At 42.0% G+C, this 27,146-nt stretch overlaps 2 protein-coding genes and 1 long non-coding RNA gene across 28 annotated transcripts in view; 2 read left to right on the top strand and 1 right to left on the bottom strand.

Moving 5' to 3' along the window:
* LOC118374128 (solute carrier family 25 member 34-like) overlaps positions 1-20,385 on the top strand; it is a 21,044-nt gene extending 659 nt beyond the window's left edge. Inside the window, exons 2-6 of one of the 3 annotated variants that reach the window (XM_052473803.1) lie at positions 13,452-13,856; positions 16,182-16,247; positions 17,526-17,678; positions 18,968-19,102; positions 19,327-20,385. In XM_052473803.1, coding sequence (XP_052329763.1) covers positions 13,452-13,856; positions 16,182-16,247; positions 17,526-17,678; positions 18,968-19,102; positions 19,327-19,509 — 942 coding nt within the window. In that variant the 3' untranslated portion in view covers positions 19,510-20,385. Of the gene's footprint in view, positions 1-12,571; positions 13,857-16,181; positions 16,248-17,525; positions 17,679-18,967; positions 19,103-19,326 lie in introns of all 3 variants that reach the window. The other 2 variants (XM_052473801.1, XM_052473802.1) reach the window with 2 other exon arrangements.
* LOC127910357 (uncharacterized) lies at positions 2,580-12,562 on the bottom strand. 23 transcript variants are annotated; one of them, XR_008074530.1, is made up of 9 exons: positions 12,044-12,562; positions 11,423-11,951; positions 11,239-11,353; positions 11,057-11,171; positions 10,157-10,248; positions 8,877-10,005; positions 6,930-8,219; positions 3,888-4,333; positions 2,580-2,891 (listed from the first exon to the last, which is right to left on the bottom strand). It is a non-coding gene; the product is annotated as an uncharacterized LOC127910357 (long non-coding RNA). The 23 variants fall into 23 exon arrangements; XR_008074519.1 differs by lacking the exon at positions 11,057-11,171 and having other exon boundaries at positions 8,877-9,483; positions 9,740-10,005; positions 10,157-10,363; positions 11,216-11,951; XR_008074516.1 differs by lacking the exon at positions 11,057-11,171 and having other exon boundaries at positions 8,877-9,447; positions 9,658-10,005; positions 10,157-10,363; positions 11,216-11,951.
* Positions 20,386-20,482: 97 nt separating the features above from the next.
* LOC118374127 (transmembrane protein 82-like) lies at positions 20,483-25,182 on the top strand. 2 transcript variants are annotated; one of them, XM_035760489.2, is made up of 6 exons: positions 20,483-21,017; positions 21,185-21,257; positions 21,515-21,731; positions 21,960-22,377; positions 22,903-23,087; positions 23,982-25,182. In XM_035760489.2, exons 1-6 carry the CDS (start codon positions 20,933-20,935, stop codon positions 24,168-24,170), a joined length of 1,167 nt encoding a protein of 388 aa, XP_035616382.1. In that variant the 5' UTR covers positions 20,483-20,932; the 3' UTR covers positions 24,171-25,182. The 2 variants fall into 2 exon arrangements, with proteins under 2 accessions (XP_035616382.1, XP_035616383.1); XM_035760490.2 differs by having other exon boundaries at positions 21,518-21,731.
* The last annotated feature ends 1,964 nt before the right edge of the window (positions 25,183-27,146 follow it).

Consider the following 27,146-nt stretch of genomic DNA (forward strand, 5'->3'; position numbering starts at 1 on the left):
ACACCTCTACATAACTCCTGATAACACCTCTACATAACTCCTGATAACACCTCTACATAACTCCTGGGATAACACCTCTACATAACACCTCTACATAACTCCTCTACATAACTCCTGATAACACCTCTACATAACTCCTCTACATAACTCCCTCATAACACCTCTACATAACTCCTGATAACACCTCTACATAACACCTCTAATAACTCCTCATAACACCTCTACATAACTCCTCTACATAACTAAAACCTCTACATAACTCCTGATAACACCTCTACATAACACATAACTGTTCATAACACCTCTACATAACACCTCTACATAACTCCTGATAACACCTCTACATAACTCCTGATAACACCTCTACATAACTCCTCTACATAACTCCTCATAACACCTCTACATAACTCCTGATAACACCTCTACATAACACCTCTACATAACTCCTCATAACACCTCTACATAACTCCTGATAACACCTCTACATAACTCCTGATAACACCTCTACATAACTCCTGATAACTACATAACTCTACATAACACCTCTACATAACTCCTCATAACACCTCTACATAACTCCTGATAACACCTCTACATAACTCCTCTACATAACTCCTCATAACACCTCTACATAACTCCTGATAACACCTCTACATAACACCTCTACATAACTCCTCATAACACCTCTACATAACTCCTGATAACACCTCTACATAACTCCTACACTCTCACATTTATTTAACTCAGATAACTCCTGAGAACACCTCTACATAACACCTCTACATAACTCCTGATAACACACAGAGTTACACATAACTCCCTGATAACACCTCTACATAACACCTCTACATAACTCCTCTATAACACCTCTACATAACTCCTGATAACACCTCTACATAACTCCTCTACATAACTCCTCATAACACATATCTAGATAACTCCTGATAACACCTCTACATAACACCTCTACATAACTCCTCATAACACCTCTACATAACTCCTGATAACACCTCTACATAACACCTCTACATAACTCCTCATAACACCTCTACATAACTCCTGATAACACCTCTAACTCCTCAGATAACACCTCTACATAACTCCTTGATAATAACTCCTGATAACACCTCTACATAACACCTCCTGATAACACCTCTACATAACTCCATCTACATAACTGAGATAACACCTCTACATAACTCCCTGGGCCACCTCTGGCATAACACCTCTACATAACTCCTCATAACACCTCTGGTGGGTGGTATAACTCAAAACGATGGCTGATAACACCTAGGGTGTTAACACCTCTACATAACTCCTCATAACACCTCTAGATAACTCCTGATAACACCTCTACATAACTCCTGATAACACCTCTACATAACTCCTGGATAACACCTTAGATAACTCCTGATAAAAGTTTGCAGTCTACATACTTACCTCTACATAACTCCTCATAACACCTCTAGATAACGGTCCTGATAACACCAGTTGGAGATAACACCTCTGGACATAAGCTCGTTTGGGGTTTGATAGCTCATAACACCTCTAGAGCATAACTCCTGATAACACCTCTACATAACACCTGATAACACTTTGCTACATAACTCATTGATATACAGAGAAAAGATAACACCTCTACATAAGACTCCTGATAACACCCTCTGATTTGCGGAATAACTCCTCTGATAACAACTTTGCAAGGCAGTCATAACTCCTGACTGCACAGTACTGTATAACACCTCTACATAACTCCTGATAACACACATAACACCTCTACAGTTGGATAACACCTCTACATAACTCCTGATAACACCTCTACATAACTCCATAACTCCTGGGTACATAACTCCTCACTACATAACTCCTCATAACACCTCTACATAACTCCTGATAACACCTCTACATAACTCCTGATAACACTCTACATAACTCCTCATAACACCTCTACATAACTCCTGATAACACCTCTCTAACACATAACTCCTGTTTGTTGATAACACCTCTAGATAACTCCAGGATGGATAACATAACCAGGGTGTCTCTACATGACTGCAACACTCTACATAACTCCTCATAATAGGGGTTGCGACACGGCAGATCTACATAACTCCTGATAACACCTCTACATAACTCCTTGGGTGAGGAACTACGGGGGGGGCTGTTGGCCGAGTACATAACTCCTTGATAACACCTCTAATCATAACTCCTGATAACACCTCTGCAGTGGGCAGCTAAGGTGCTCTTGTTATGGACTTCACAGTGTCCCAGAACTTTTTGGAGTTGGAGCTACAGGATGCAAACTTCTGCCTGAAGAACACCTTAGCTTTCCTGATAACTCCTGATAACACTTCCCTGAACATAACACCTCTACATAACTCCAGTCCGCCACAGGATGTTTTTGTGCTGGTACATAACTCCTCATAACACCTCTACATAACTCCTGATAACACCTCTACATAACACCTCTAATAACTCCTGATAACACCTCTACATAACTCCTGATAACACCTCTACATAACTCCTGATAACACCTCTACATAACACCTCTACATAACTCCTCATAACACCTCTAACTCCTGATAACACCTCTACATAACTCCTGATAACACCTCTACATAACTCCTGATAACACCTCTACATAACTCCTGATAACACCTCTACATAACTCCTGATAACACCTCTACATAACTCCTGATAACACCTCTACATAACTCCTCATAACACCTCTACATAACTCCTGATAACACCTCTACATAACACCTCTACATAACTCCTGATAACACCTCTACATAACTCCTGATAACACCTCTACATAACTCCTGATAACACCTCTACATAACTCCTGATAACACCTCTACATAACACCTCTACATAACTCCTCATAACACCTCTACATAACTCCTGATAACACCTCTACATAACTCCTGATAACACCTCTACATAACTCCTCTACATAACTCCTCATAACACCTCTAGATAACTCCTGATAACACCTCTACATAACACCTCTACATAACTCCTCATAACACTCTACATAACTCCTGATAACCCTGATAACACCTCTACATAACTCCTCTGATAACACCTCTACATAACTCCTCTACATAACTCCTCATAACACCTCTAGATAACTCCTGATAACACCTCTACATAACACCTCTACATAACTCCTCATAACACCTCTACATAACTCCTGATAACACCTCTACATAACTCCTGATAACACCTCATTCTCTACATAACTCCTGATAACACCTCTACATAACACTCTACATAACTCCTCTATAACACCTCTACATAACTCCTGATAACACCTCTACATAACTCTACATAACTCCTCTACATAACTCCTCATAACACCTCTACATAACTCCTGATAACACCTCTACATAACACCTCCTACATAACTCCTCATAACACCTCTACATAACTCCTGATAACACCTCTACATAACACCTCTACATAACTCCTCATAACACCTCTACATAACTCCTGATAACACCTCTACATAACACCTCTACATAACTCCTCATAACACCTCTACATAACTCCTGATAACACCTCTACATAACTCCTCTACATAACTCCTCATAACACCTCTACATAACTCCTGATAACACCTCTACATAACTCCTGATAACACCTCTACATAACTCCTGATAACACCTCTACATAACTCCTGATAACACCTCTACATAACACCATAACTCCTCATAACACCTCTAACTAACTCCTGATAACACCTCTACATAACACCTCTACATAACTCCTGATAACACCTCTACATAACTCCTGATAACACCTCTACATAACTCATGATAACACCTCTACATAACACCTCTACATAACTCCTCATAACACCTCTACATAACTCCTGATAACACCTCTACATAACTCCTGATAACACCTCTACATAACTCCTCTACATAACTCCTCATAACACCTCTAGATAACTCCTGATAACACCTCTACATAACACCTCTACATAACTTCTCATAACACCTCTACATAACTCCTGATAACACCTCTACATAACTCCTGATAACACCTCTACATAACTCCTCTACATAACTCCTCATAACACCTCTAGATAACTCCTGATAACACCTCTACATAACACCTCTACATAACTTCTCATAACACCTCTACATAACTCCTGATAACACCTCTACATAACTCCTGATAACACCTCTACATAACTCATGATAACACCTCTACATAACACCTCTACATAACTCCTCATAACACCTCTACATAACTCCTGATAACACCTCTACATAACTCCTCTACATAACTCCTCATAACACCTCTAGATAACTCCTGATAACACCTCTACATAACTCCTCATAACACCTCTACATAACTCCTGATAACACCTCTACATAACACCTCTACATAACTCCTCATAACACCTCTACATAACTCCTCACTTACATAACTCCTGATAACACCTCTACATAACTCCTGATAACACCTCTACATAACTCCTGATAACACCTCTACATAACACCTCTACATAACTCCTCATAACACCTCTACATAACTCCTGATAACACCTCTACATAACACCTCTACATAACTCCTGATAACACCTCTACATAACTCCTGATAACACCTCTACATAACTCCTGATAACACCTCTACATAACTCCTGATAACACCTCTACATAACACCTCTACATAACTCCTCATAACACCTCTACATAACTCCTGATAACACCTCTACATAACTCCTCTACATAACTCCTCATAACACCTCTAGATAACTCCTGATAACACCTCTACATAACACCTCTACATAACTCCTCATAACACCTCTACATAACTCCTGATAACACCTCTACATAACACCTCCTACATAACTCCTCATAACACCTCTACATAACTCCTGATAACACCTCTACATAACTCCTGATAACACCTCTACATAACTCCTGATAACACCTCTACATAACTCCTGATAACACCTCTACATAACACCTCTACATAACTCCTCATAACACCTCTACATAACTCCTGATAACACCTCTACATAACTCCTCTACATAACTCCTCATAACACTCTACATAACTCCTGATAACACCTCTAACTCCTCACATAACTCCTCATAACACCTCTACATAACTCCTGATAACACCTCTACATAACACCTCTACATAACTCCTCATAACACCTCTACATAACTCCTGATAACACCTCTACATAACTCCTGATAACACCTCTACATAACTCCTGATAACACCTCTACATAACTCCTGATAACACCTCTACATAACTCCTCTACATAACTCCTCATAACACCTCTAGATAACTCCTGATAACACCTCTACATAACACCTCTACATAACTTCTCATAACACCTCTACATAACTCCTGATAACACCTCTACATAACTCCTGATAACACCTCTACATAACTCATAATAACACCTCTACATAACACCTCTACATAACTCCTCATAACACCTCTACATAACTCCTGATAACACCTCTACATAACTCCTCTACATAACTCCTCATAACACCTCTAGATAACTCCTGATAACACCTCTACATAACACCTCTACATAACTCCTCATAACACCTCTACATAACTCCTGATAACACCTCTACATAACACCTCTACATAACTCCTCATAACACCTCTACATAACTCCTGATAACACCTCTACATAACTCCTGATAACACCTCTACATAACTCCTGATAACACCTCTACATAACTCCTGATAACACCTCTACATAACACCTCTACATAACTCCTCATAACACCTCTACATAACTCCTGATAACACCTCTACATAACTCCTGATAACACCTCTACATAACTCCTGATAACACCTCTACATAACTCCTGATAACACCTCTACATAACTCCTGATAACACCTCTACATAACTCCTCATAACACCTCTACATAACTCCTGATAACACCTCTACATAACACCTCTACATAACTCCTGATAACACCTCTACATAACTCCTGATAACACCTCTACATAACTCCTCTACATAACTCCTCATAACACCTCTACATAACTCCTGATAACACCTCTACATAACACCTCTACATAACTCCTCATAACACCTCTACATAACTCCTGATAACACCTCTACATAACTCCTGATAACACCTCTACATAACTCCTCATAACACCTCTACATAACTCCTGATAACACCTCTACATAACTCCTCTACATAACTCCTCATAACACCTCTACATAACTCCTGATAACACCTCTACATAACACCTCTACATAACTCCTCATAACACCTCTACATAAGTCCTGATAACACCTCTACATAACACCTCTACATAACTACTCATAACACCTCTACATAACTCCTGATAACACCTCTACATAACTCCTGATAACACCTCTACATAACTCCTGATAACACCTCTACATAACTCCTGATAACACCTCTACATAACACCTCTACATAACTCCTCATAACACCTCTACATAACTCCTGATAACACCTCTACATAACTCCTGATAACACCTCTACATAACTCCTGATAACACCTCTACATAACTCCTGATAACACCTCTACATAACTCCTGATAACACCTCTACATAACTCCTGATAACACCTCTACATAACTCCTCATAACACCTCTACATAACTCCTGATAACACCTCTACATAACTCCTGATAACACCTCTACATAACTCCTCATAACACCTCTACATAACTCCTGATAACACCTCTACATAACACCTCTACATAACTCCTGATAACACCTCTACATAACTCCTCTACATAACTCCTCATAACACCTCTACATAACTCCTGATAACACCTCTACATAACACCTCTACATAACTCCTCATAACACCTCTACATAACTCCTGATAACACCTCTACATAACACCTCTACATAACTCCTCATAACACCTCTACATAACTCCTGATAACACCTCTACATAACACCTCTACATAACTCCTCATAACACCTCTACATAACTCCTGATAACACCTCTACATAACACCTCTACATAACTCCTCATAACACCTCTACATAACTCCTGATAACACCTCTACATAACTCCTGATAACACCTCTACATAACTCCTGATAACACCTCTACATAACTCCTGATAACACCTCTACATAACTCCTCATAACACCTCTACATAACTCCTGATAACACCTCTACATAACTCCTGATAACACCTCTACATAACTCCTGATAACACCTCTACATAACTCCTGATAACACCTCTACATAACTCCTGATAACACCTCTACATAACTCCTGATAACACCTCTACATAACTCCTCATAACACCTCTACATAACTCCTGATAACACCTCTACATAACTCCTGATAACACCTCTACATAACTCCTCATAACACCTCTACATAACTCCTGATAACACCTCTACATAACACCTCTACATAACTCCTGATAACACCTCTACATAACACCTCTACATAACTCCTGATAACACCTCTACATAACTCCTCATAACACCTCTACATAACTCCTGATAACACCTCTACATAACTCCTGATAACACCTCTACATAACACCTCTACATAACTCCTGATAACACCTCTACATAACTCCTGATAACACCTCTACATAACTCCTCTACATAACTCCTCATAACACCTCTACATAACTCCTGATAACACCTCTACATAACACCTCTACATAACTCCTCATAACACCTCTACATAACTCCTGATAACACCTCTACATAACACCTCTACATAACTCCTCATAACACCTCTACATAACTCCTGATAACACCTCTACATAACTCCTGATAACACCTCTACATAACTCCTGATAACACCTCTACATAACTCCTGATAACACCTCTACATAACTCCTGATAACACCTCTACATAACTCCTGATAACACCTCTACATAACTCCTGATAACACCTCTACATAACTCCTCATAACACCTCTACATAACTCCTGATAACACCTCTACATAACTCCTGATAACACCTCTACATAACTCCTCATAACACCTCTACATAACTCCTGATAACACCTCTACATAACACCTCTACATAACTCCTGATAACACCTCTACATAACTCCTGATAACACCTCTACATAACTCCTCATAACACCTCTACATAACTCCTCATAACACCTCTACATAACTCCTCATAACACCTCTACATAACTCCTGATAACACCTCTACATAACTCCTGATAACACCTCTACATAACTCCTCATAACACCTCTACATAACTCCTGATAACACCTCTACATAACACCTCTACATAACTCCTGATAACACCTCTACATAACTCCTCTACATAACTCCTCATAACACCTCTACATAACTCCTGATAACACCTCTACATAACACCTCTACATAACTCCTGATAACACCTCTACATAACTCCTGATAACACCTCTACATAACACCTCTACATAACTCCTCATAACACCTCTACATAACTCCTGATAACACCTCTACATAACACCTCTACATAACTCCTCATAACACCTCTACATAACTCCTGATAACACCTCTACATAACACCTCTACATAACTCCTCATAACACCTCTACATAACTCCTGATAACACCTCTACATAACTCCTGATAACACCTCTACATAACTCCTGATAACACCTCTACATAACTCCTGATAACACTACATAACTAACACCTCTACATAACTCCTCATAACACCTCTACATAACTCCTGATAACACCTCTACATAACTCCTCATAACACCTCTACATAACTCCTGATAACACCTCTACATAACTCCTGATAACACCTCTACATAACTCCTGATAACACCTCTACATAACTCCTGATAACACCTCTACATAACTCCTAATAACACCTGTACATAACTCCTGATAACACCTCTACATAACACCTCTACATAACTCCTGATAACACCTCTACATAACACCTCTACATAACTCCTGATAACACCTCTACATAACTCCTCATAACACCTCTACATAACTCCTGATAACACCTCTACATAACACCTCTACATAACTCCTGATAACACCTCTACATAACTCCTGATAACACCTCTACATAACTCCTCTACATAACTCCTCATAACACCTCTACATAACTCCTGATAACACCTCTACATAACACCTCTACATAACTCCTCATAACACCTCTACATAACTCCTGATAACACCTCTACATAACACCTCTACATAACTCCTCATAACACCTCTACATAACTCCTGATAACACCTCTACATAACTCCTGATAACACCTCTACATAACTCCTGATAACACCTCTACATAACTCCTGATAACACCTCTACATAACTCCTGATAACACCTCTACATAACTCCTGATAACACCTCTACATATCTCCTGATAACACCTCTACATAACTCCTCATAACACCTCTACATAACTCCTGATAACACCTCTACATAACTCCTGATAACACCTCTACATAACTCCTCATAACACCTCTACATAACTCCTGATAACACCTCTACATAACACCTCTACATAACTCCTGATAACACCTCTACATAACTCCTGATAACACCTCTACATAACTCCTCATAACACCTCTACATAACTCCTCATAACACCTCTACATAACTCCTGATAACACCTCTACATAACTCCTGATAACACCTCTACATAACTCCTCATAACACCTCTACATAACACCTCTACATAACTCCTGATAACACCTCTACATAACACCTCTACATAACTCCTGATAACACCTCTACATAACTCCTCATAACACCTCTACATAACTCCTGATAACACCTCTACATAACACCTCTACATAACTCCTGATAACACCTCTACATAACTCCTCATAACACCTCTACATAACTCCTGATAACACCTCTACATAACTCCTGATAACACCTCTACATAACTCCTCATAACACCTCTACATAACTCCTGATAACACCTCTACATAACTCCTGATAACACCTCTACATAACTCCTGATAACACCTCTACATAACTCCTCATAACACCTCTACATAACTCCTCATAACACCTCTACATAACTCCTGATAACACCTCTACATAACACCTCTACATAACTCCTGATAACACCTCTACATAACTCCTTATAACACCTCTACATAACTCCTCATAACACCTCTACATAACTCCTGATAACACCTCTACATAACTCCTGATAACACCTCTACATAACTCCTCATAACACCTCTACATAACTCCTCATAACACCTCTACATAACTCCTGATAACACCTCTACATAACTCCTCATAACACCTCTACATAACTCCTGATAACACCTCTACATAACTCCTCATAACACCTCTACATAACTCCTCATAACACCTCTACTTAACTCCTCATAACACCTCTACATAACTCCTCATAACACCTCTACATAACTCCTGATAACACCTCTACATAACTCCTGATAACACCTCTACATAACTCCTCATAACACCTCTACATAACTCCTGATAACACCTCTACATAACTCCTGATAACACCTCTACATAACTCCTCATAACACCTCTACATAACTCCTGATAACACCTCTACATAACTCCTGATAACACCTCTACATAACTCCTGATAACACCTCTACATAACTCCTGATAACACCTCTACATAACTCCTCATAACACCTCTACATAACTCCTGATAACACCTCTACATAACTCCTGATAACACTCTCTACATAACTCCTCATAACACCTCTACATAACTCCTGATAACACCTCTACATAACTCCTGATAACACCTCTACATAACTCCTGATAACACCTCTACATAACTCCTGATAACACCTCTACATAACTCCTCATAACACCTCTACATAACTCCTGATAACACCTCTACATAACTCCTGATAACACCTCTACATAACTCCTGATAACACCTCTACATAACTCCTCATAACACCTCTACATAACTCCTCATAACACCTCTACATAACTCCTCATAACACTCTACATAACTCCTCATAACACCTCTACATAACTCCTCATAACACCTCTACATAACTCCTCATAACACCTCTACATAACTCCTCCTGATAACACCTCTACATAACTCCTGATAACACCTCTACATAACTCCTGATAACACCTCTACATAACTCCTCATAACACCTCTACATAACTCCTCATAACACCTCTACATAACTCCTCATAACACCTCTACATAACTCCTGATAACACCTCTACATAACTCCTGATAACACCTCTACATAACTCCTGAACACCTCTACATAACTCCTCATAACACCTCTACATAACTCCTGATAACACCTCTACATAACTCCTCATAACACCTCTACATAACTCCTCATAACACCTCTACATAACTCCTCATAACACCTCTACATAACTCCTCATAACACCTCTACATAACTCCTGATAACACCTCTACATAACTCCTCATAACACCTCTACATAACTCCTGATAACACCTCTACATAACTCCTCATAACACCTCTACATAACTCCTGATAACACCTCTACATAACTCCTCATAACACCTCTACATAACTCCTGATAACACCTCTACATAACTCCTCATAACACCTCTACATAACTCCTGATAACACCTCTACATAACTCCTGATAACACCTCTACATAACTCCTCATAACACCTCTACATAACTCCTGATAACACCTCTACATAACTCCTGATAACACCTCTACATAACTCCTCATAACACCTCTACATAACTCCTGATAACACCTCTACATAACTCCTCATAACACCTCTACATAACTCCTGATAACACCTCTACATAACTCCTGATAACACCTCTACATAACTCCTCATAACACCTCTACATAACTCCTCATAACACCTCTACATAACTCCTCATAACACCTCTACATAACTCCTCATAACACCTCTACATAACTCCTGATAACACCTCTACATAACTCCTCATAACACCTCTACATAACTCCTGATAACACCTCTACATAACTCCTCATAACACCTCTACATAACTCCTCATAACACCTCTACATAACTCCTCATAACACCTCTACATAACTCCTGATAACACCTCTACATAACTCCTGATAACACCTCTACATAACTCCTCATAACACCTCTACATAACTCCTCATAACACCTCTACATAACTCCTCATAACACCTCTACATAACTCCTGATAACACCTCTACATAACTCCTGATAACACCTCTACATAACTCCTCATAACACCTCTACATAACTCCTCATAACACCTCTACATAACTCCTCATAACACCTCTACATAACTCCTCATAACACCTCTACATAACTCCTGATAACAATGCACATGTAGACATGTTAGCTCAGTGAACAAACACAACCCTTTAACCCATGAGTCTAAGGGCTATTAGCCCTTACAAACACATTGAATAACAGATTTACTACATGGAACAACAGATAGTCCACCCAAAAATCAAAAGGAAGTTTGTTCTGAAGTGTCTGTCATATATCTGTGAGATATAAGAAACAGGAAACATTATTACTATTCTTCATTTTTTAAAACATATATTTAACCCCTTATTGTTTTGGCACTAAACAGTCTCCTTATATACTTCCATTCATTTTTTCAACTGGTACCAGGGGACGTTCAGACGAGTCTTGTGAGGCCTGTTGGTCTCCTAGGGGAAAACAACCAACATGTACGTGTTCGTGAGAGTCACAGAGGGGTGACAGGCTCTGCTGTCTCTCAAGTTGGGATAGATCTCTTGGCTGGACTTACTCAATGATCATTGCACAAGTTAGCTCAGTGAACACACACAACCCTTTAACCCAATTCATCAATGTTTTCAAGGACATTGAGGACCTCAAGATGTGACTATACTTATGGACAGACTAGCATGAGGCATCTAAGAACATCATCCCAGAAACACTGAACACCAATGGCAGAGGAGCACAGTAACAGGAGCACAGGTCACATGTGACGTCATATCAGGCATATCAGGCAGTAATCACTGACCTCTTCTCATACCAGTCCCCGTCAGCCGTACAGTTCTGACCTCTTCTCATACCAGTCCCCGTCAGCCGTACAGTTCTGACCTCTTCTCATACCAGTCCCCGTCAGCCGTACAGTTCTGACCTCTTCTCATACCAGTCCCCGTCAGCCGTACAGTTCTGACCTCTTCTCATACCAGTCCCCGTCAGCCGTACAGTTCTGACCTCTTCTCATACCAGTCCCCGTCAGCCGTACAGTTCTGACCTCTGTTTCCAAGATTTCATGATCACATGCACCATACCCAGTAGTACACTCTATACCCTCTCACCCATCTGGAAGCCCTGACATAGACTGGGCAGTAGGTAGACTCATCACCCAGGACACCATTGGACACTCCGCACTTCAGAGATGACTGGTAGCCAGTTTCTAAACTACCCTGCCACAGACTCTCCCTTCAGGTCTCCCAACTCCCACTCTATTCAGCTCCATTCAGTTGCCATGACATCCCCAATCCCCCCTCTTTCCCAGGCCGCCACGGTCACCTCGCCGCAGCTCCCTCTGGCCCTGTGGCCCCCGCTGGACTTTGCCTTGGGTTCGTTGTCTTGCTGCGGGGCCTGTGTGTTCACTAACCCCCTGGAGGTGGTGAAGACGCGACTGCAGCTGCAGGGAGAGCTGCGGGCGCGGGGGACCTACCAGCGGCACTACCGCGGGGTGGTCCAGGCCCTATGGGTGGTGGGTAGAACAGACGGGCTACGCGGGCTGCAGAAGGGGCTCTCGGCTGGGCTGTTGTACCAGGGTTTGATGAACGGTGTGAGGCTGGGCTTCTACTCCTACTGTGATGCCGTGGGTGTCACTGCAGCCCCTGGAGGGAGTCTGATGTCAGGAGCCATTGCCGGGGCTCTGGGTGCCTTCATCGCCTCTCCTGCCTATCTGGTGAGTAGCATGTTTGTTTTGTTGTTTCTCTCGTAGTCAATAGCTTTGTAAAAGGTAAAGAGGTATGGAAGGCACTTGGGGTCATAATGTACATACATAACATATATAGCATCTACAGTATTTACAGTGTGACGTCCCTCCCACTCTGTGTGCTGGGATCTCCTGTTTGGTAGTCTGCTTGTTGCAAGAGGCCAGTGGGCAGAGCAAGAGGATCGTCAGCTGATGTGGTGCACCTGGGCAGGCTTGGCCTGCAGGCTATAAAGGGAGGCCACATCAGCCAACACTCTCTCTCTCTTCCCTGACTGGCAGGCTGGCTTCCACCACCATATAACACCCTCTCCACTCATCCACACACTACATACACTACTGATCCTACAGACGTCCACAGCTTATGTAACATTGCTGTATTTATTATTATTTAGTTTAATACATGTATTCCTTTATACATTTAAGTCATGCGTGGACTCCCTTTGTTGTTACGAAATATGAGCCAGGTTGTAACAACAGTGTTGACCCTACATTGTAAAAACTGATTAACAACAGCAAATCAGCTCAAATTGATTTTAATTTAGGAAATCTCTTCCACAGTTTCCCCACAGAATAGATAGATATACTGTATGTTATCGTATACAAACGTAAGCAACGTTTGAATTGATTATGTTTTAGTCAAATGTTATATCTGTTTGGGCTTCTTGCCGTCAATTTGCAGTCTACAAAATATTTGTAATTATGTTATGGCCCCCTGACCATCCGCTCAATAAAAAATCGGCCCGCGGCTGAATCTGGTTGATGATCCCTGTGTTAAGGACAGACGCTGGGAGACGAGAAGCAAGTACAGGGAGTGACCATTTAATAAACAATGGACATGAAACAGAACCTGGACAGCGACAATAATGCTGACACTGGGAACAAACTGAGAACAGACAGATATAGAGGGGCAAACAACAAAGTGAAGGAGTCCAGGTGAGTCCAATGAGCGCTGATGAGCGTAATGATGGTGACAGGTGTGTGTAATGATTCCATCCAGAGAGGCGTTCGTGGGCGCCAGAGCGCCACAGAGGGTGAGCTGGTACAGGCGTGACACCCTGCCCTACAGTATGTGCCCCAATTTCACAACAAAGGCTTTTTGAGCACTCAGTGCATCATACCTTATGGAGTATAATCATAAGTGTCATAAATATTGCACCAGCCATGTTCCCTGTTATGAGAACCTGGTGCATCTGTGCAGGTACTGTAAATACAATTATAAACTGGGTGGTTCGAGCCCTGAATGCTGATTGGTTGACAGCCATGATATATCAGACCGTATACCACAGGTATGACAAAACATTTATTTTTATTGCTCAAATTAAGTTGTTAACCAGTTTATAACAGCAATGAGGCACCTCGGGCTTTGTGGTATATGGCCAATATACCACGGCTAAGGGTTGTGTCCAGGCACTCCGCTTAAGAACAGCCCTAAGCTGTGGTATATACCACACCCTCTTGTGCCTTATTGCTTAAATCTATCAAGTCAGCCAGTTCAGCATGTTACGTATCATGTTATGTTCAGGGATGTGATTGTTACTGTGCGAAGGGCAGTGGCTTCTACAGTGGCTGTGTATTTCCCCATGTGTTCAGGCAGTTGCGCCTCACTTGTATAATAACCCATATAATAACCTAAGGTGGCCCTCATATACTCATGCTACTGTTGTTGTTGTCTAGGCTGCATCTGTTGCTCAATACATCAATGAGCCGCATAATCTCTCCAGCACTCTGAAAACACTATACATATAGATATGTTTCTGAGTATCTGGGTCACTAAATATACCTGGCATGTATCCACTTCCAAGCACTACCCCAAATACTTCCCAGCACTCCCTCCTGTCCTTTTTGGCAGTGTATGAAGGTAAGCGAGACAGAATGATAGAAAGAGATTTCTGATTACACCCGGTATGGGTTAAAGACCAGGGAGGGCTCGGCCACCGGAGTATGTATGCATGTATACTGTGGGAGCCAAACTCATCTCAATAACCTAAGCAACGGTCATTGAGAGAGAGAGCGAGAAAGTGAAAGAGCTAGAGAGATGAACAGTGAGGAAAGACAGATGTGAAATTGAGATCATGGGCATCCTGAAGGGGTGTGTGTGCAGAGTGCTGAAAAATGTGTACATGTTGTGTAACTAATACCAGGTGTAAACACTGAACAGTGTGTCTCTATATATTGACAGGGTTGTGCTTATTTAATTATAGGGTGATGTACTGCAGAGGCTCTCTTTGCAATGCTGTGTATGTCAAATGTGTATTCAATACATTGAAGAATCTATGTCTTATATTTCCTCCACAGGTGAAGACACATCTGCAGGCCCAGACAGTTGAGGCCATAGCAGCGGGTCACCAGCACAACCATCAGGTGAGGGGTGTATGCGTGTGTGTACATGTGTATCACATGTGGATGGATGCAGGACATCTGTTCCCTGTGTTCAAGACCTGCCAATAATTTGTTTTTGAATTTTACCATTTTTCTCCCCACTTTTGATCTTGGTCTCATTGCTGCAACTCCCCAACGGGCTCGGGAGACGAAGGTCGAGTCATGTGTCCTCCGACACATGACCTGCCAAACCGCGCTTCTTAACACCTGCACACTTAACCTGGAAGCCAGCCGTACTAATGTGTCAGAGGAAACACCGTTCACCTGAGTACTGAGGTCAGCCTGCAGGTGCCCGGGCCGCCACAAGGAGTCGCTAAAGCGAGATGATCCAAGTAAAGCCCCCCCCATCCAAACACTCCCCTAACTGGGACAACGCTGGGCCAATTGTGCACCAACCTATGGGACTCCCGATCACGGCCAGTTGTGATACAGCCCACTAGCGAACCTGGGTCTGTAGTGATGCCTCTAGCACTGCGATGCAGTGCCTTAGACCGCTGCGCCACTCGGGATGCCCCATGCCAATACATTTTTAATGATGGCTCTGATATTGCAAAAATCCTGTATTAACACCCTTTCAGTTTCAGAGGTAGGGGCAAACATGCTTTATTTTGTCTTGGTACTCCTCTCACACTTACAATAAAACAGCGTTTCCCAAACTTGGTCCTCGGGACCCAAGGGGTGCACGTTTTGTTTTTTGTCCTAACACTACACAGCTGATTCAAATGACCAAAGCTTGATGATTAGTTGATTATTTGAATCAGCTGTGTAGTGCTAGGGCAAAAACCAAAACATGCACCTCTTGGGGTCCCGAGGACCCTGCAGTGAAGCTCAAGGCAATGTATAGATCTAAGGTATGCAGGTTTTCTACAGTAAAGTAGAATATCCCTTTGTGTTTGCCATAGGTTGAAGCAATCCAATACCCTGACACACTATCATTTGTGGGCAAAATGTCCACAAGTGATGTAAGTACAGAGTTCATAACTTAATAGTAGAACAATGTCCATACTTCAGAGAGGGATTTCCATTTGAAAACACTTTCATCATATTCAACATCGAGAAGCACTAGGCTATGCATGGTAGCCTACACATGTGGTTCGACACTTCAACTTTTCTCCCTCAAAATGTATCTGTCTTCTTCTGAATTTGCTTTACAAGCCAGTTGCCTCTAGCTACAGTTTACTAGAGCATACCTCTCCACACCTTGTGGTAAAAAGAAGCAGATCACTTTAACTGATGGAGGATCCCCTTTCCCTCCCTCAGGGGGTGTCGAGTGCCTTCGCCAATATCTACTGGCGGGAGGGAATGGTGGGGCTGTGGAGGGGTGTGAACGGGGCTGTGCCTCGAGTCATGGTGGGATCAGCCACCCAATTGGCCACCTTCAGCTCCACCAAAGAATGGGTGGCATGCCTGCAGGTAACTATAGAAACCATGTATGCACACCCAGACTGTGTTGCCTATTGCATTACAGGTGTCACACATGCAGATGGCAATCATAGTACAGTACCAGCAGATAAGGATTGTGTTTATAGATTAGGGTTGTCTGTTATTGTCATGTAAAATACTGCCGGTCTCACGGTAATTGGCCGTTAATTAACATAAACATGTTTAGCATCCCCAGGCCTCCACTCATACAAGCTTCAAACAAACCGCTGATGCACGCCTTTTGAACATCTACATTGAAAAAAGTATAATAAATCAATTTAACATACACCATCACAATAAATCCATTATTTATTTTAGTCACGTCTAAATAAACATTATGATATGAAGAAAATGTATTTCTGAAGAACAGAATATAAGTTGGCCTACTGTATGTTATGTGGCTGTGCTCCATGCGATAGGCTGTAGGCTTCTTCATTAGCTGACAAGATATGCATGCCATTATTTTATATTACATGATTTTAGAGTAAGAAAAATATAATTGAACTTAGCTGAATAAAATAGAAAGGATATTTTTGTGACTCTGGAGCGAGTGCGCATATGAAGTTGCTATGTTGAATGTACAAGTGATCATTTGAAACAAGTCCTATAAAGTAATAGCGGGTATTATATAGTACTAGTGAGCCAAGTTAGACATGACTTACTATGCACTGAATGGAGCTGTATGCATGCTACTGAGTGATGCTGAAGTAGACTTTCTAATCAACAATACCTAGCTCTTATATGGAATAAACCAGCCCATCATCACCATAGAAAGCTCTGTCCATTTCGTTGTTAGGCTTTGAAACAACATCCACAACGACCATGTTTTACACTCAGTTTCAACCTGCTGTTGAAACTTTTTTCTTCAAATTGATCATCACGGTGAGGGGAGTTGTAAAAGCAGGATACTGTTTTGATGATGTGTTTGAAGTGATTTTCCATTGCATGTGCATTGATGTCAGAGTGGTTAGAGGGAAAGTAGAGCCCTGAGTACCAGGCCATTAATGACCTGGTGGTCATTAGCAAGTTGGGTACTACCAAAGCATGTCCAGAGTACTAAAAGGAGAATGCCGTGACTCAATGGCCATGTGGAATTTTACTGCAGTCATGACACATGACTGTCGGTGTCGTCATAATACAGTGACCAGTCCTAATCCAGAACGATTGATTGTTTCTGAGTTGATTGTTATTTTACAAGGTACATATGATATAAGAAGCCAACAAGATATGAATAATCAGGCACCCCTACCGTTAGTTGATTTCTCTCTGTGTCTTTGTAGTGGTACAGTCCAAACAGCTGGCTGGTTGCCTTGACAGCTGCCTGTATCAGTGGAGTCGCAGTGACAATCACCATGACCCCGTTTGATGTCATCAGCACCCGCCTCTACAACCAGCCAGTGGATGAGCATCATAGTGTGAGCCTTTTTTCAATATCTTGTTGTCTTTCACCCATCATTATTGGCATTGCCCAATTCACCCTGATATTCCCTGGCCTCTCTCTTGGCTTTCCTTCTCCATATACTGTACACCCTGGCTCTTAGCTGTTCAACTCCAATATATATATAAATATCTATACTGTAACTATCTATAGCTGTTGAACTCACAGTTTTATCCTCTGCCTCTCTTGCCTGTCTGTTAGGGTCGTCTGTACCAGGGCTTCTCAGACTGTCTGGTGAAGGTGTGTCGGACCGAAGGTGTGCTGGGACTTTATAAAGGCATGGGTCCTGTATTCTTCCGCCTGTGCCCTCACACCATTCTCAGCATGCTCTTCTGGGACCTGATGAGACAGAGAGCCTTCCAGGACGTCCAGAACCAGAGCTGAAGAGAAGAGGATATTCAGTCAATCCTGGATGACAATGGAAGTTGAATTTTAAAATAATGATTAATTACTAAACCAAACAGGTTTTGGTCTGTTGCCTTCGTCAGAGCCAGACCTGAGAGAGAGGGCCTCATACTGTACATGGACAGAGTTGAGGTTTAATAATTGACAGGTCCATTGGTGGAGAGAAGGAGAGACATTGAGGAGTAGACACTCTTGCACTCACTCAGTGGTTGACAGAAATGATACATAATGGCTTGACATACATCACTTAACTTAAACAATTTGTTCCATCTCCAGTTTATTTGACTGACACTGCAAGTTCCTGGACAGTGATGATGTGGAAGATGAGGCTCACTCCATGCCTAAGCCTTAAAGGGGCAATCTGCAGTTGCTATATACATTTTTGGACTTATACATAAATTATATGTATCCATTGATTCTTAAAGAATATAACTTAGAATTTCTCCATGAGCTTAGTTCAAATGGAATAGCCCATCAGAACCCAAAATATAAGCTTGTTTTACTCCAGTGTTTGTAAACAAAGTGCAAATGTAAATAAACACTATATATCCTCAAAACATGGTTACAACTATAATTTTGATATCATGGATGGTCTATGGATTTAAGAGTGGTTACATTTCTCCAGCCACATCCCTAAACTTTGACCAAAACAGGAATCGGGGAGGTCTCTTTTATCTTTTTTTATGGATTCAACTGCTGATTGCCGCTTTAAGATCCAAAGTCAAACTGTGCACAATAAGGCCCATTATTAATGAAGCAAGACGAAGGTTGGTCAGATAATTTCGAGGCAACAGTTTTACTGATATTATTTGTCATTTCCATGTAATGTGTGAAAATAAAAATGCTTTGACTTGTGCATGTCTGAAGATGAAAAAAATGTAAAATAATTTGAACTAATTGAAGTATATGTATAATTGTTATATTGAATTGCCATTAATAAAGACCATTCTACTTTAAAATTGGAATACACATCCGTTTTAATATTCACAGACCCCATTGACGGCAGAGATGAGTACCCCAGTCTAGTTTCTGAGAATGCATTTTTTTCTAATCTAGCAGATTCCCTTGATGCGATTTCAGACAATCATCTATTGCAACCCCTTTTGATCACGAAACATCTAGGCCTCCTCGGACAGGGGGGCACACGTCAGACCACAATCATACGACCTTTGAAACTTCAACACGAAGAGAACACACAAGTGATCAATACGGTGAAAATGAAGGCAACATGAAAACCATCTGAAGAATTTCGTGTTGCGGAGGAAAGGATACTAATACCTCCTACTTCGTCACTGCGTTTCTAATCAATGGCAATATCACTGTACATTTCGGATCGAAGTTTCTAGCTTTGGATGCATAACACATACTTGCGCGCATCGTGCCAGTCAGAAAAAACGAAAAAATGTCAATGTCTCCCTCAAATTGGCTAGCGTGGATCCCGGTGTGGCTGCCATTTGACTCCAACCCTTTTGACTGTGTATTGCAAGGTGGGTCGCTATACGGTTATGCATTTATCCGTTCGCGTCTATGTTATTGCACCGGTTTCATATTAATTAAGTCCTTGAATTATGGTGGTGATGATGAAACGATCATGTTCAGAAACTTTATTGGTGATGCTGATAGTAACGCGCACGTCTGTGCTTGTGTTCCTCAGGTCTGGTTGGTGCGTGTGGAATCTCAGTGTTCTATAATCTCATGAGAGTTCACCTACTCCTTCAGTCAATCAGGTGAGATACTGTTGCTTTTTAATATTTATTGTCTCAAAACAATAAATAACCTCTACGGTGTTCATGAATAACCTGTGTTCATGAATAACCTGTGTTCATGAATAACCTGTGTTCATGAATAACCTGTGTTCATGAATAACCTGTGTTCATGAATAACCTGTGTTCATGAATGCTTACATCAAATGCAATGTTGTATGCGATAGTGCATATGTGTACAACGTTACTGGTGTACACTTAACTTAATCTCTCCCCTGTAGCAGTGGCTCTGAATATAATGGGGGCAGTAAAGACAAGGGAAGGTCAGAGTCTTCGCCTGCAGCAGGGAACAAGCCGTTGGGGGGACATGGGTTGAGTGGTGTGCTGCAGTTTTGGTTCCTGACTGGCCTCCTGTCTCTGGTCGGCCCCCGGGTCTCCTCTCTAGTGGTCCTGGAGTTCTCCCTCAGAGCCGTCACTGCCTGGATCACTGCAGGACCGGTGAGACACACACAAACACGCACACATCAACACAGTGTGTTTAATATTGTTTTTTGGTTCCTTTTGTAAATATGGTACACCAGTGTTATTTTTGTGTTTTGTTTTGGGGGACATTGTCATTCATTGTTCTATAAATGTATTCCTTAATCCATGCATTAATCTGCCTGCCTGCCTGCCTGCCTGCCTGCCTGCCTGCCTGCCCGCCCGCCCGCCCGCCCACCCACTCAGGATGTCCTCCCAGGCAGCACCAAGCTCATGCTGGTCCAGTGCCAGTTTTCTCTAGGCTGTGCTCTGAGTTGCAGTCTCCACTTCCTCCAGGAGGGGGCTCCCCATCGCTCACTCAGCCTCTTGCTGGCGGCCGGTCTCAGCTGGCTGCTGGCAGGTCACTGCCACTTTCTCTGGGGCCACGTCTCCAGGCTCTACCACATACACAGCTCCCAGCGTTACTGTGGGGTCTGCATCACCCTCCTGAACTCCGGCCACTCCCTGCTCCCCTCGCTGCAGAGAGCCGTGCTCCTGGCTTTTGCTGTGGCTGGCGTGGCCGGCCTCGCCACCGTGCACCACCACTTCCTGTCCGAGGCGGAGTCTCTGAGGTTCTGGACACCACTGACCATCTGCTACACCCTGTTGGTGGTCTATGTCCAAGGTGATGCATCACTTAGATTGACTTGATTTCCATTGAGTTGAATCAATCAATTGAGAGAAGTAGCACCACAACAAGTAGAATAGCCTCTATAAGATCAGGATCGTGTTCAGTAGTGAGGAAACATTTCACAACAGAGTGTAATGGGGCAAGTACTACCTCAATTTGTCCAATAAGAACACATATTTTCATGTTCAGTCACAAAACTTTGCAGTGTGCCCTACTGAACAGAATCACCTTTATTTGCCATGTACATTTACACATACCTGAATTTTACTTGGTGATATGGTGTTGCTAGTGATAGACAACAATCAGAGACAGAATACAGACAGCGGAGTTTACACAGTGTTTACATACATTATATACAAATAGGTAGAGTGAGCATAGAGCTATAAGAGATTGAGCAATGGCTCTACAAATATACAGTTGATATACAGTGTATATACAAATGTACATTATCAGTATACATTTATCTAGCACCCTAGTAGTGTCACATTTGTTCATTGTCTTCTCTATTGCCCTCCACAGAGGAGCGGAATCGACGCCCTGGCAGTGAGGCCTTGCTGCACACGGTGGCTTTGCGTCTGGGAGCCCTGCTGGTGCTCATGCTGATGGTGGGCCGCTGGACCGACATGCTCCACATCCTCATCACCTTCCTGGGGGAATTTGTCTGTCTCTTACCTTCTCATGACCTCCTCCAAGCCCTGACCCAGGTTAATGTGGCTCCACAGCCTGTACACATCTCACTCTTGCTCGGTGTTTGCTCACCTTCTCTCTCTCTCTCTCTCTCTCTCTCTCTCTGTCTCTCTCTCTTTTTCATCTTCCCTTTCTCTCTCTGCAGGGACAGCAAAGTCATTTCACAGGGGTGCGGGAAAACAATAGTTTAAACCTAGACATGTTTCTAAAAAGCCAAGATAATATTTCTGCCAACATTGGGTAGGCTATTTGTTAGTAAACTTGTCTGTAATTACATACATGCAGCTTCTCGTCTGTCATAACTTTGCCGTAGAAGATTTAATAAAGCTTTGCTTACAAGAAGAATGTTAGAATGAGCATCAATAATAGAATGCATCAATAATTTAGTTGAAATCGGTTATGTTTTCTCTTTCATTTCTGCTTCAAGGACCTTTAGGGACTGGGGAGAAAACACAATACCTCTAATGGCACAGACTTTTCATTTTTGCTTCAAGGACCTTTAGGTACCGGGGAGAAAACACAATACCTCTAATGGAACAGACTTTTAATTTCTGCTTCAAGGACCTTTAGGGACCGGGGAGAAAACACAATACCTCTAATGGCACAGACTTTTCATTTCTGCTTCAAGGACCTTTAGGGACCGGGGAGAAAACACAATACCTCTAATGGCACAGACTTTTCATTTCTGCTTCAAGGACCTTTAGGGACCGGGGAGAAAACACAATACCTCTAATGGCACAGACTTTTCATTTCTGCTTCAAGGACCTTTAGAGAACGGGGAGAAAACACAAAACGGGAAAGATTCTTCCGCTCTTATGGCACAGACTTTTGTGATCATACGGTAATAATTGATTCCAAATAATTTTCTGTATCTTCATGTCAGTATTCTCTTTTGTTCTATTGCTTTTTAGGTGGAAGCAAAAGAAGACATTCCCAGCAGATCTGCCCAGCACTCCAGCAACACACAGCAGCACATGTCACCAAGGAGAAGCCTGTGCTCCATGTCATCAGACAGAGACACACAGAGAGACTATCAGGCTGCAGAATACCACAACACAGACCAGTCCCTGTTTCACTCTACCTCAGATAGAGAAAAATAACTTGTTCTTCAAATACAGCCATCTACTGGCCTGTCTCACTCTGTGATATGTTGAAATCCAATAATGTCCCCATTTACACATATTAATCATTGATACTGTTTTGTCCCATAGACGTACACCATTTTTGTCATAAATCATAGCAATATTAAAATATGAATTGTTGTTTATGACCTTGTTATGACACTGTGTGGTTTTGGACCAGTGAAGGGAGACCTAAACCTGCTTACACAAGATCTGTTGTTTCTTTCCTCTGTCTTCTCTTGAATTATTAACCAGTCTATTACCACAGTGACAAGGACGTGGTTGCTAGAGCCACAAATATACAGTTTGTTCTCTGGCTAAGTGGCTTACATGAAACTGTATGGTATAGATACGGTATAGATTTGAGCTGTAGCTAGGAGTTGTAGTCTATTTACCAGATGTCCCGAGTTGACTATTCAAACTATAACAACTGTGATGATAATTTATATTATTTAAGAGGGGTGAGTATACAGTGAAAGATAGAAGGTGGTAAGGAAGTGGTTGAGTGGTAAGTCAAATGGGGGAATGATGAGAAGGAGAGGGTTGAAGATAGGGATGAACTGAGGTTCAAAGACCAGAGGGAAAGGTGTGTGGTAACTGTTGTCTCTACTGGGTGTACCTCGTCCCTTCAAAAAGTAGTCATCACCCTGTTGCGCAATCCTAGTAGATTTACATTTTAGTAATTTAGCAGATGTTCTTGTCCTGGGCGACTTACAGTCAAACAGGAAGTACAGACAGGAATCATGCTTTATCAACTAAACAAAAGAGCAATTAGACCATTATTTGGTTTATGATGCCAGCGTTATGTCTAGGGTTTTAAATAGTTGCGAATAAAACCAGATTAAAGTTGAGAACAGGGTTTTATTTGTGGCCAAATCATGCCTACATGCCTTTTCTGTCCTTTTACAAACACACTTGTTGTGAAATGTTCATCATCATCATCCTGTTTGTGTTTCCCTTGGAATCGCCCTATTTGTACTGAATAAACCAAAAGGCGATTTATTTCAAAGTGATGTAACATTATGTGCTGTTTTCCTACAATGGCCATCTCTTCTCTTACAGAAGTATTAGAGTTGTGTTGTCCATTTCCCCCTTTCTGCATCTGGGTTCTTGATGAAGGGAAGTTGTGGTGGAGGGGCCTAGATTTTAGGGGCTGATGTCATTACTGGGTATGCCCTCCTGCACCTGTGACATCACCACAGAGTAGCATTCCATTTGTCAGACACTGGAACAACACAGACCCCCTGACCCAGCTCCCCTTCTGGCAGCTCCTCTCTCTCTCTCTCTCTCTCTCTCTCTCTCTCCTTTTCTCTCTCTCTCTCTCTCTCTCTCTCTCTCTCTCTCTCTCTCTCTCTCTCTCTCTCTCTCTTTTTCTCTCTCTCTCTATTTCTCTCTCTTACTCTGTCTTTCTCTTCTCTCTATCCCCACTATTTAAGCAGTAATTTTGCTATGATTCATTGCACTGTAATGTGTTTGCTCCTTACTGCTCCTATTAGTCCAATAACTGATTGAGAAGGGGGTTTGAATTTTTCAAAATGAGCCCTGAGCATACAGTGTTGTTTTACATTTTTTTTATTTGGTTGAGTTGTAAACTAACATGAATTCATCATGAAATCAAAACATTTTTGCAGAGTGGGGGACGGAAAGAGAAAAATGAGGGGAATAAAAAAAGGGAGGGCAGACTGGATGAGGGAGGTAGGATAAATAAAACTGACAGAACAATAAGGGAAAGCAGAGAAAAGGAGAGAGAGAAAGAGAGGGGAAGAAGATAGCTACAGAGTGAGGGGAGCTGGAAAGGCAGGTACAGTCACATCCTGCTGGATTTCATAAGATAAGGTGGGAGGAAAGAAGGGTGTCCTTTCTGTGTGTGTGTCTACTCTGTGTGATACTGTACGTGCTGTGTACATTACTAATGTGTGAGTGAATGTGTAAGACTGCATGAGTGAGAGTCTATGTGTGCATGTGTCATGCTTTTTACTGTACTTTGTTCGTGATTAACTGTTCACATTTTACGGTTGGGGGAGTGGTGTTGTCATTCAGTGGGAGAGGAAGGGGGAGGGAGCGAGGCGGAGAGGAAGGGGGAGGGAGCGAGGGGGAGAGGAAGGGGGAGGGAGCGAGGGGGAGAGGTACAGGAGGAAAAGGAGGGGCTTTCTGTAGATAGCTGTTCTTTCTGCCAGGGCTCGCTCTCTCAGTGGCGACTTAGGAATGACAATAGAGGAGCGGACCTGGAGTGCCGAAACACAGAGAGGGAAAGAGGAAAAGAGAAATAGGTGGAATAGAGAGCTCACGTCCACATTTTCCAGGCAGGTATACAATTACACAGTAGAAACTGATTTGCACTAATTATTAGGGGCCTCATTTCAAAGTAGTTTGGCAACAGAGAGGATGCAAGTCTTAGTGCTTGAGTGTGTGTGTGTGTGTGTGTGTGTGTGTGTGTGTGTGTGTGTGTGTGTGTGTGCGTGCGTGCGTGCGTGCGTGCGTGCGTGCGTGCGTGCGTGCGCGTGCGTGTGTGAACGTGTGTGTACTCATTTATGTGTGTATTTTCGACTGTTTGAGTATGTTTTTCATTGCCTGATGACTCAAACTGAATTATTCCTCTGCTCTATGGTAACTATATACTTGTCAGATTGCCATCATTGAAGTTGTTTGTGGTGACGTCAAAATAAGGGTTGTTGTGCAAAACAAAGTAATCAGCGATTGGATCATCTCTAACCAATCAGTGTATCAAAGCCAATGATGAATTTTCAAAACACCTCTTTACCCATGTGTTCTGGGCTGGCTCTGGCCCACCCATACATTTTCTGGGCCCAATCAGAACGGTTATATCAGAACAGAATATGTTTGCATTCTAGAAGTAGTCAGGGAGGTACTCAGACCCAGACTCATTGAGGAAAATAAAGGAATGTCCGTGAGCGTAGCGTTTTGCCAGAGCAGGGAGTTTTGTTAGCCAGGCAA

The sequence above is a fragment of the Oncorhynchus keta genome, chromosome 21 (assembly GCF_023373465.1).
Source record: "Oncorhynchus keta strain PuntledgeMale-10-30-2019 chromosome 21, Oket_V2, whole genome shotgun sequence".
Classification (NCBI taxonomy): domain Eukaryota; kingdom Metazoa; phylum Chordata; class Actinopteri; order Salmoniformes; family Salmonidae; genus Oncorhynchus; species Oncorhynchus keta.